We start from the raw sequence: 12,415 nt of genomic DNA, 5'->3' as shown, positions 1-12,415 counted from the left end.
GTATCTCTGCTTTATCAATCTTATTCTGCACTGGATTATAGTTTTTATTGATGCATGGAAACCAAAAGGGAACTTTGCTTATCTGGAATTTAGTGTGAATGAGGTCAAGGGTGGCATAGAATTGCCTTTATCACCAAGATCCTTGCAGAGGGCACGAGTTAAGTTGCAGAGCAACCAAAGGGAAGCAGATTTGATGAAGACTTGACAGTTGGAAACTCTAGCAAATACTTCATAGCAGGAATACAATTTGGGGAGCTGATCATATGTTAGCCTATCTGGTGAAAAATAAAGTCCGTGCTATATATTGCCATTCCTTCGTAATTGAATCAAAAGTCACGACTTCCTTAGCAAACACCCGTGGAAGCAGAACAAGTACTGCAACCAATTAGGTATATGTATGGTGCTAAATTGCTAAAAAGATTCTTGGAAAGTATATTGCAAAGTTTGGTCCAAGAAAACGGAAAAAGGTTACGTAGGCAATTGCTGCTGAGACTCAGAATTAATAGATACAAAAATGAGCATGAAGAAGAATGCCATTACTTGCAGCAAATTCTGTGTCAAGGGAGATGGCTATGTTTGCAAACCCCCTGCGCTGCCAGAAGAAAGCCGATAACATCAGCTGATAACATAAGTGGAGCAAGAATATTTTCAGATGAAAAGCAGGTCAATTAATAGAATCACGTACTCAAGAAATGCCCTTTGAAGTATCTTTTGGCACTAGCAAAGTCACTTGGCAGCAGTCATAATAAATTCCTATCTTCTATAATTCTAGTACATTGAATTTTCACAACATGATCCCAATTATCATCATTCATCCTAAGAATATTGATTGTGGCTGCAGGTACACTCTGATAATCCATAGAATTTATACCAAATGACAACTCCAGAGGAACCCTGAAGAATCCCTCTAGGGAATGTCTGACAAAGTAAAATATTAATTCTGGGACCAATGATTCTTACACTTTCAAGGCCAAGTGATTATCTGCAAGAAGCAGTAACTGCATTTGAATTATAGAGTTAATTTGCTTGTGAACATCTGGATGTCAGACCACGACATATGCTATAAAAAGTAACATAATTTGTTGGAAAATGGCAAATGTAACTTCTTCATTCAAAAATGGTGAAGGACAAAAAGAATTAAAGCCGAGGTCAGTTGGCTTAATACTTATCATAAGATATTAGAAGCAATTATTGAATACATTATGGCAGGGCATTTAGAATAGTTCAAGATAATCAGACAGAGTCAACATGAAAAGGGAAATTAGAAAAAAAACCCCAAAGAACTGCACTTGCTGGAAATCAGGAAGATAAAACAGAAATTTCTGGGAAAACTCAGTAGGTTAACAAAGAAGGGTCACTGAACCCGAAACATGAACTACGCGTTCTCTCCACGTGCTGCCAAACACAGAAAGTCATGTTTAAGCATTTGTTGAGCTTTTTTGAAGAAGCGACATATACTGTGGATAAAGGGGAACTGTGAATGTGCTAAACACAGATTTCCAGAAGAATCTAATAAGGCACTACATTAATTATGTAGAAAATAAAAGATTCTGTTGTAGGGGTGACATATTGACATGGATAGATTGGTTAACTACTGGAACCAGAGAACAAACATAAGTGAGACATTTTCTGATTGGCAAGATTTAACAAGTGGTGTGCCCGAGGGATTAGTGCTAAGTTATCAATTTTTTTACAATTTACATTAATGATTCGAATAAGGACAGAAAATACGATCGCTAAATTTGTGGTGGACAAGATGATAGTTAGGTAAGCAAATTGTAAGGAGGACCTAAGGAAGTTCAAAAGTAAGACAGTGGCAAAGATTTAGAAAATAGAGTGTCAGCCATCAGAAGGGTTAAAACTGATAAGGAGATGACATTGGATGAGCTGTAGGTAATTACAAAGGAGTTTTACAAATATATTAAGGACAATATATTACAAATATATTAGGGAGAGAATAGGGCCCCTCAAAGATCAGCAAGGTGGCCTTTGTGTGGAGCCACAGAAAATGGGGGAGATACTAAATGAATATATTGCATCAGTATTCACTGTGGAAAAGGAAATGGAAGATATAGACTGTAGGGAAATAGATGGTGACATCTTGCAAAATGTCAAGATTACAAAGGAACAAGTGCTGGATGTCTTGAAATGGTTAAAGGTGGATAAATCCCCAAGACCTGATCAGTGTTCCCTAGAACTCTGTGGGAAGCAAGAGAAGTGATTGCTGGGCCACTTGCTGAGATATTTGTATCATCGATAGTCACAGGTGAGGGGCCGGAAGACTGGAGGTTGGCAAACATGGTGCCACTGTTTAAGAAGGGCGGTAAAGACAAGCCAGGAAACTATAGACCAATGAGCCTGACCTCGGTGGTGGGCAAGCTGTTGGAGGGAATCCTGAGGGACGGGATGTACATATATTTGGAAAGGCAAGGACTGATTCGGGATATGCGTGGAAAATCATGTCTCACAACCTTGATTGAGTTTTTTGAAGAAGTAACAAAGAGGATTGAAGAGGGCAGAGCAGTAGATGTGATCTATGTGGACTTCAGAAAGGTGTTCGACAAGGTTCCCCATGGGAGACTGAATAGCAAGGTTAGATCTCATGGAATACAGGGAGAACTAGCCATTTGGATACAGAATTGGCTCAAAGGGAGAAGACAGAAGGTGGTGGTGGAGGGTTGTTTTTCAGACTGGGAGGCCTGTGACCAGTGGAGTGCCACAAGAATCGGTGCTGGGTCCTCGACTTTTTGTCATTTACATAAATGATTTGGAGCAAGCATAAGGGGTACAGTTAGTAAGTTTGCAGATGACACCAAAATTGGAGCTGTAGTGGACAGAGAAGAGGGTTACCTCAGATTACAACAGGATCTGGACCAGATGGGCCAATGGGCCAAGAATTGGCAGATGGAGTTTAATTCAGATAAATGCCAGGTGCTGCATTTTGGGAAAGCAAATCTTAGCAGGACTTATACACTTAATGGTAAGGTCCTAGGGAGTGTTGCTGAACAAAGAGACCTTGGAGTGTAGGTTCATAGCTCCTTGAAAGTGGAGTCGCAGGTAGATAGAATAGTGAAGAAGGCGTTTGGTATGCTTTCTTTATTGGTCAGAGTACTGAGTACAGGAGTTGGGAGGTCATGTTGCAGCTGTACAGGGCATTGGACAGGCTACTGTTGGAATATTGTGTGCAATTCTGGTCTCCTTCCTATCGGAAAGCTGTTGTGAAACTTGAAAGGATTCAGAAAAGAGTTACAAGGATGTTGCCAGGGTTGGAGGATCTGAGCTACAGGGAGAGGCTGAACAGGCTGGGGCTGTTTTCCCTGCAGCGTCGGAGGTTGAGGGGTGACCTTATAGAGGTTTACAAGATTATGAAGGGCATGGATAGGATAAATAGACAAAGTCTTTTCCCTTGGGTCGGGGAGTCCAGAACTAGGGGGTATAGGTTTAGGGTGAGAGGGGAAAGATATAAAAGAGACCTAAGGGGCAACCGTTTCACGCAGAGGGTGGCACGTATATGGAATGAGCTGCCAGGGGATGTGGTGGAGGCTGGTACAATTGCAACATTTAGGAGGCATTTGGATGGGTATATGAATAGGAAGGGTTTGGAGGGATATGGGCTCGTTGCTGGCAGGTGGAACTAGATTGGGTTGGGATATCTGGTCGGCATGGATGGGTTGGGCCGAAGGGTCGGTTTCCATGCTGTACATCTCTATGACTCTTAGTCCAAGGATTTGCAGGTTAGGTGGACTGGCCATGTTAAATTGCCCAGTCATGTTCAGGCTAAGTGAATTAGCCATAATAAATGTGGTGATAGAGTGGGGGTGTGTGTTGGGTGGGTGCTGTTTGGAGGGTTGGTGTAAACTAGATCACCCAAATGACCTCTTTCTCCAAACTAGGGAATCTGTGGTAAACCCAGATCCAAAGACCAGTCAGTTTAATATCAATGGTTCAGGAAACTTCTTGAAATAGTTGCTACATGAGATAGGATGAATAGTCACATGGAAATGTATCTGCTAATTAGGATCTCTTAAGAGAAAAGCATATTTAACCACCCTTTTGGAGCTTTGTGAAAAGGTGACAGAGAGAGTTGATGAGTGTAATGTGTTGATATGCAATACGCACATTTCCAAAAGGTATTTGATACAGTACCACAAAACAGACTTCTGAGAAACGTCATATTTCATGAAATAAACAGGACAGATGCCACATGGATACAAAATCAACCAATGGATAAGAAATAGAGACTAATAGTTAATGATTTTTTTTTCAGATTGGAGTAAGATTTGTAGTGAAGATCGCCAGTGGTCAGTTCTGGCACCCTTGCTTTTCCTAACATACATTATCTAAATATTGATGCACAGGGGACAACTTCAAAGTTTGCAGACAATACAAGACTTGTAAGTATTATAAACAGGACAGTGTACAACTGAAAAAGGACATTGACAAGTAAGTGAAGTGGACAGATAAGTGACAGATAAAGTTCAAAGTGGAGAAGCACGAGGCAATACATTTTGATAGAATGACCATGGTGATAACTTTAGAACATAAAGGTTGGTAATATCAGTGGACAAGCAATTTCATGAGCGATAATTTTAATTGCATCTTAAGAGATGATAAACACTGACTTGCTGAGCACTGGTGGTAGAGGAAGTGGATATTTGTGGATGTGGATTTGTGGAAGTGATGCCAACTTTGTCCTGGGTGGTGTCAAGCTCCTTCAATGTTATTTGAGCTACATTCATCCAGGCAAGTGCAGCATATTCCATCACACTCCCAACTGTACCTCATATCTGATGCAAAGGCTTTGAGGACTAAAGAGGTGAGATACTTGCTTCAAGATTTCTAACCTCTGACCTGATCTTGTAGCTACAGTATTTCCATGGCTAGTCCAGTTCAGATCCTGGTCAATGGTAATCCCCTATCCCAATGGCATGATAATGAGACCCAGTCTTCAAAACAGGTCGGAGCATCTGCCAGCAGTATCAGGCAGCCTGTTATTGCTAATTTGTTGGTAAATAATCAAAATCAACACAGTGACCACAATATGGAACACTGAAATAGATTTAAATCATAATGTATAACAATATTAGAACAACAACACAAATTTTAACACTTACAGGTATTTCAGATTGTCCAAGTCTTCAAATGCTTTTCTTGGTATTCTCTTGATTTGGTTGTTGTTCAATAACCTGTATAAGTAGAAAACAAAACATTAATTTTGATTTTCATGGCATTTTCCATGCCACAAAATGAGGGACATTTCATTTGGAAAGAACAAGCTCTTGTTACACATTGTACAAGGAAGAAAGCTTTCCCTTCATTAGTGAGTGTCTTAACCAACCGGAACACTATCAATAAACACATCGAGTTAGACCCTATCTACCACTCCTGAGAAAAAGAACAGGCAATGACATCACCACAGGAAATGACATCACCAACCTAAAAAAACCCAAACATATAAGTAGAAAGCAGGAATTATCAGCAGTGTTTCACCCGGAGGCTCACTGAAGATATTACCTAGTAGGGTGAAGAAACGTCTGGAAATGAACCTTCTAGATCAGCGAGCAAACCTACAACCAGGACCTCAACCTGAGCTACAAATCTTCTCAAAACTTGCTGAGTGCCAGAACTATTGCATTGTATATGGCAAAGTTGATCTGTGAATTCCAAAAATTAAGCTTAAGAATTAATTCACTGAATAAATTATTTTTGTACTTACAACCTAAACATTATACCTAACGATAATACTTCTCAATGAATGTTTGTGCCAGCTGAATTGGCTGCTACTAATACAAGTCTATGTGTTTATTAAATATCAGAAAAAATTATTAACTGTGAGGACAACTTCAGGTAGATTTCAACTTAATGGCCATTATAATAACCATCTGATTTTTAATTTAATATTACATTTGTGAAGTAAGTTAAAATCTATTCCATTAGTTTTTGTACAACCACACGAGCAGGAAAGCAAACATTAAGAAAAATAAAAAATAAATCCCTATCATGATACATACTCTTCAAAATCTGAGATATTAACCTACTATTCAAAGATAGTGTAGGTTCAACCAAATCTTTCTTGGCACTTGAAAAATGTGTAGCTAAACAAATGAGAGTTTTAATTACCATCATAGTTCCATTCTACTGAACTGGTATACGTACAACGGTCAAAGGAAGCATCGCCCAAGAAATTTAATTTTGGACCTGGTGCTGTGTGATTTTTAACTTTTAATTTTAATCTGTGATTGTGTTTCAATGACTCAGATGTAACCATATGTGCAGAACCTTCAGTCCACAAATTATTCTTCTCTCCACATTTAAAAATCCCAAAATTTTGTTGATCCAAGCATGAAAATCATGCACTATTGCATTTAATATTGGCATTAGTGAGTGTGCCTACATTTTACATACGTTCTGGAATTCACTCCTTTTAATTCTCTGCCTCACATCTCACTAATCTCAACTGAGACAATTCCTAAAATCTACCTTTTTAATTAAACTTTAGGTCACCTTCTTGGTACAGCTCGATTTGTTCTATAATGCTCCTCTGAAGTACCTTGCATGTTTCATTGCTGCATAAACATAGGTTGTTGTATTATGAATTGCATCAGTATAGTGGGAACAGAAGAGCAGGTGGTGTAGTGCTAATGTCACTGAACTAGTAATCCACACTCCAGATTAACAAAGAAGAACAAAGAGCAATACAGCACAGGAACAATTCCTTCGGCCCTCCAAACCTGTGCTGACACATTTTACGCTTCCATATTAACACAGTCTTCACTTACAGGATCCGTATCCCTATCTTCTCTTCCTATTCATATATTCATCCAGGTGCTTCTTGATTGCTGCTATTGTGTGTGCTTCCACTACCTTCTCTGGTAGCGCCTTCCAAGCACTCACCACTATGTGTGAAAAACATGCCTTGCACATCTCTTTTAAACACCACTCACACCCAAACACCTTGAACCTGTGTCCCCTAGTAATTGACCCCCTTCAACCTGGGAAAAAGACTCATACTTTCCACTCTATTCATGCCATTCACAACCTTATAAACTTCTATCAAGTTACCTCTAACCTCCTGCATTCCAGTGAAAACAAACCCAGTTGATCCAACCTTTCTTCAAAGCTAAAATACTCCTGGTATTACCTGGCAACATCCTGGTAAATTTTAGCAGTACCCTCTGCAAAACATCAATATCCTTCTGGTAGCATGGCGACCAGACCTGTATGCAATATTCCAAGTGTGGCTGAACTAAGTTAAAAGTCACACAACACCAGGTTATAGACCAACAGGTTTATTTGCTCCTTCATCAGGTGGTTGCGGAGTATGACGAAGGAGCAGTGCTCCAAAAGCTAGTGATTCCAAATAAACCTGGTGTTGTATGATTTTCAACGTTGTACACCCCAGTCCAACACCATCACCACCGAATCATGGCCTAATTAAAGTTCTTTAAAGCTGTAGTTGTGTATCCTTACAGTCAATGCTCCTTTCAATGAAAGCAAGCATGCCTTTTTCACTACCTTATCTACTTACACTGCCACCTTCAGTGATCTGTGGAGCCGCATACCCAGATGCCTCTGTATATCAATACCTCTAATACCTAACCTTCCAAAATAAATCACCTCACATTTGCCCAGATTAAACTTCATCTGCCTTCTTTCTGCCTGTGCCTTGAACTGATCTATATACTGCTGTATCTTCAGACAATCCTCCTCATTATCCACAACACCACTAATCTTTGTATCATTCACAAACATATTAATTAAATGAGGAGAAAGTGAGGACTGCAGATGCTGGAGATCAGAGTTGAGAGTGTGGTGCTGGAAAAGCACACAGCAGGACAGGCACCATCCGAGGAGTAGGAGAATTAATGTTTCGGAAATAAGCCCTTCATCATGAATGGGGCTTATTCCCAAAACATAGATTCTCCTGCTCCGCGGATGCTGCCTGACCTGCTGTGCTTGTCCAACACCACACTCTCAACTACTAATTCAACAAGCCATGTTTTCTTCCAAATCATTTTGTAGAACATGAACTGTAGAGATCCCAGCACTGATCCCTGTGAAACATCACTAGTCACAACCCTCCATTCAAAAAAGTATCCTTCCATAACTATCCTCTGTCAGCTGTGACTAAGCCAGTTTCCATCTTGCAAGCTCACCTCGATACCTGATCTGGGATGTGGGTTTGAATCACATCAGGGCAGATGGTGAAATTGAATTCAATGAAATCCTGTAATAAATAACTAAATGGTGACCATTTAGCCACTTTTGATTATCATAAAATAAAATCTGGTTCACAAATATCCTTCAGTAAGGGAAATCTGTCACTCTTACCTTGTCTGGCCTAAATATATGATTCCAGATCTGCAGCAATGTGATTAAGTCATAACTGCCCTCTGAAATAGCTCATTATGTTTATGGTGAGAGGGGAAAGATATAAAAGAGACCTAAGGGGCAACTTTTTCACGCAGAGGGTGGTACGTGTATGGAATCAGCTGCCAGAGGATGTGGTGGAAGCTGGTACAATTGCGACATTTAAGAGGCAATTGAATGGTTATATGAATAGGAAGGGTTTGGAGGGATATGGGCCGGGTGCTGGCAGGTGGGACTACTTTGGGTTGGGATATCTGGTCGGCATGGACAGGTTGGACCGAAGGGTCTGTTTCCATGCTGTACATTTTTATGACTCTATGTCATTGAGTCCAAGGGATAATTAGGGAATGATAACAAATACTGACCATTTGGGATCAGTAATAAATGCTGGTCTAGTCTATCAATGTACACATTCTGTGAACTGTTCTTGTGCAAAATCACACTCAATCACAACTTATATCGATTCCTAAAGTGGAAACAAAATGTTACTACATAGCAGAATCGTTTCTTCCTTTGAGATTTAATTTATCCTGGCAAAATCCTCCTTTCAAATCATAAGACACAGATTAACTAGTCATTACTTCACTTTGTTGGATCTTACCGTGGATAAATTGGATGAAACATTTCTTGGCATAATGGTTAACTTAAAAAAATATAAAGATTGCATCCTTTACATATATGCATCTTCATGAAGCTGATTGAACAAAATGACATGCTCCCTTAAACGAATGCCTATGCGAATGATTTGCTTTAAAAGAGATCAGATAACAAAAGAGATTGATTAGGCGTGAAGCTATCTGATTTATATTCTACTATGTATAATGTCACTGGTTGCCAATATTACTTTTGCTTTTTGACTGGACTCTTTTGCAAGATTATAATCTGAGAGAAGTGACGTGACTGCCCTAGATTACAGCAGACTGCTATGGAGGGCATTTAACAGCACTGACTTTGAACATTTACATTCTAAAACTAGTTTCTTATTAATGTGATGAACTGATAAGCAACAAAGCCAGCAAACTTTAATCAGCCAAATTATACAATAATTGCAGTACTACTATGTCAATATGCTTCAGGTTTAAACCTCACACACTCAATGTCTAAGCAAATTAATAAAACTATTTTCAGGGTTTTAAAGGCTGAATTTTCCTTTTATTTTTATCTTTTTCTGTGAAACTCATGACAGGCTGCTCTGTCATGGTCCCATGTTGACTTTTCACACACAATCTTCCGCTCTTCAGCTCATTAATTGTGTAATTGGTCTGTTCTTGTCTGTCAGATAGAATGATGTGATACAGATGTAGAAATGCTTTTTGTTGCCCCACACTCGCAGGGCCCAGTACTCTCTCCAACTGTTCTTTTGCACACATTTCTTATCAAAGCTCATGACTAGACCCTCACTATGGCATTCATCATGCCCCCATAATGGCTCCAATCCTTCTGATCCTCCCAAACTATCAACATGCTCCTGCACTCTATACTTCCTACTCACCCACTCAACATTTTCTGATTATGAATCAACACACTTGTGTTCGTCTCCATTGTACTCAGTCCCTTTGTGTGTTGGCCCAACCACAGACTAATGTCTCTGCGACACTCCAACTGACATAACACAGGTTGCACCTGATCTGAAGGATTCTTTTTTCTCTTCACTAGGGGGATGTGTGGCACTGGCTGGCCAGCAATTATTGGCTGTCCCTAGTTAACCTTGGTAGTCAGCTGCCTTCTTGAAACGCTGCCGTCTATGGATGTAGGTAGACCCAGAATGCCAATAGGAAGCGAATTCCAGGTTTTTGATCCAGTCAACAAGGAATGAACAGTGATATATTTCCCTAGTCAGGATGGTGAATGGCTTGGGAAGGTATTTACAGGTGATGGTAATCTCACATGTCTGCTGCCTTTGCTTTTCTAACTGGACGAGTTATGCATTTGGAAAGTATTCTCTAAAGATATTTTGTGAATTTCTGCAGTGCATCTTGTTGTTTGTACATAACACTGACATCTATGCAGTGGTGCTGGAGGGAGTGGATACTTGTGGATGTGCTGCCAGTCAAGTGGGCTGCTTTGTTCTGAATGGTGTTAGCTTCTTGAGTGTTATTGGAGTTGCACCCATCCAAGCAGGTGGAGAGTAATTCATTACACTCCAGACAAGTGTCTTATAGATAGCTGACAGGCCTTGAGGAATCAGGAAGTGAGTTACTGACTGCTATTTACTGTTCTTGTAGCCGTTGTAACATTATGGTGGATTAAGTTGAGTTTCTGGTCAATGATAGACTCCCCAGGATGCTGACAGTATGGGATTCAGAAATGGTAACACCATTGAATTTCAGGGGCCGTACCGTGTCGTATTGGATATGGTCATTACCTGGCATTTGTGTGGCACCATTGTTTCTTGCCATTTGTTAGCCCAAGCCTGCATACTGTCCTGTTCTTCTTATAATTAAACATGGACTGCTTCATCATCTGAGGAGATTGGACAGCTGCTTGAACATTCTGCATTCATCAGTAACCATCCCTAATTCTGACCTTATGGTGGAGGGAAAGTCATTAATGAAGCAACTGAACATGGTTGGGTCGAGGACATTACCCTGAGGAATCCCTGCAAAGATGTCCTGGAGCTGAGATGAGTGATTTCCAACCACAACCATCTTCCTGTTTGCCAGATATGATACCAACCACCAGAGAGTTTGTCCCCAATACCAATTTTGCTAGGGTACCTTGATGTCACACTCAAGTTAATGTGGCTTTGACATCAAGGGTTGTCACTGTCAACCCACTTCATGTGACCAATCCTCTGAATTGGAGTCTGCTGAACCAATTGACTAACTGTAGCAGTAATCCCTCACTGATTGGAGTCCTTGTTGTGGTTCTGTTCGCCGAGCTGGAAGTTTTTGTTGCAAACGTTTTGTCCCCTGGCTAGGCAACATCATCAGTGCTCTGGAGCCTCCTGCGAAGTGCTTCTTTGATGTTTCTTCCAGTATTTATAGTGGTCTGTCCTTGCCGCTTCCGGGTGTCAGTTTCAGCTGTCCGCTGTAGTGGTTGGTATATTGGGTCCAGGTTGATGTGTTTGTTGATGGAGTTTGTGGATGAATGCCATGCCTCTAGGAATTCCCTGGCTGTTCTCTGTCTAGCTTGTCCTATGATAGTAGTGTTTTCCCAGTCGAATTCATGTTGCTTGTTGTCTGCGTGTGTGGTTACTAGGGATAGCTGGTCGTGTCGTTTCGTGGCTAGTTGATGTTCATGTATGCGGATTGTTAGCTGTCTTCCTGTTTGTCCTATATAGTGTTTTGTGCAGTCCTTGCATGGTATTTTGTAAACTACATTAGTTTTGCTCATGTTGGGTATCGGGTCCTTTGTTCTAGTGAGTTGTTGTCTGAGCGTGGCTGTTGGTTTGTGTGCCGTTATGAGTCCTAAGGGACGCAGTAGTCTGGCTGTCAGTTCTGAAACACTCCTGATGTACCATACGGGGGGGGGCGTAGAATGGTAATTAATGAAGCAGCTGAAGACGGTTGAGCCTAAAACAGTATGTTGAAGAATTTCTGCAGAAATGTGTTGGACTAAGACGACTGACTTCCAACAGCAGCAATCACCTTCCTGTCCGCTAGATACGATTCCAACTGGTAATTGGTTGGATACAATTTGTCCTACGTTTTGCAAGCAGGACAAGTGTGGGTACTTTTCCACTTTGTTGGATAGACAGCAGCATTGTACCTGTACTGAAGTGGTTAGGGGAAAGCAAGTGCAAGTCTTCAGCATTATTTCCAGAAAATTGTCAAGTATTCAGAATATCACAGAAATGCTACAGTACAGAAGATGGTCATTTGGCTATCATGCCTGCACCAATTCTTCAAATGAGTATCATCCCTGACTCTCAATATCCCCCTCACCCGAGCATATTATTTCTATCTAAATAATCAGCCAATACCCTCTTGATTGTTTCAATTGAAACTGCTTCCATCCCATTTTCAGGTAGTACATTCTGTTCCTAACTACTCGCTGTGTGAAAAAGTATTTTCTCTCCTCGCATTTGCTATTTTCACAAATC

The 12,415-nt window shown here is 40.5% G+C and overlaps 1 protein-coding gene across 1 annotated transcript in view; it reads right to left on the bottom strand.

The window, feature by feature from the left end:
* LOC132814373 (peroxidasin homolog) overlaps nt 1-12,415 on the bottom strand; it is a 590,104-nt gene that overhangs the window by 292,623 nt on the left and 285,066 nt on the right. The window contains exon 3 of the mRNA XM_060823479.1: nt 5,115-5,186. Within this exon, the coding sequence (XP_060679462.1) occupies nt 5,115-5,186 (72 nt within the window). The remainder of the gene's footprint in view (nt 1-5,114; nt 5,187-12,415) is intronic.

Source organism: Hemiscyllium ocellatum, chromosome 4 (genome assembly GCF_020745735.1).
Source record: "Hemiscyllium ocellatum isolate sHemOce1 chromosome 4, sHemOce1.pat.X.cur, whole genome shotgun sequence".
Classification (NCBI taxonomy): domain Eukaryota; kingdom Metazoa; phylum Chordata; class Chondrichthyes; order Orectolobiformes; family Hemiscylliidae; genus Hemiscyllium; species Hemiscyllium ocellatum.
Note: the sequence above shows the minus strand (reverse complement) of the source record. Positions and strands in the feature narration are given on the sequence as shown.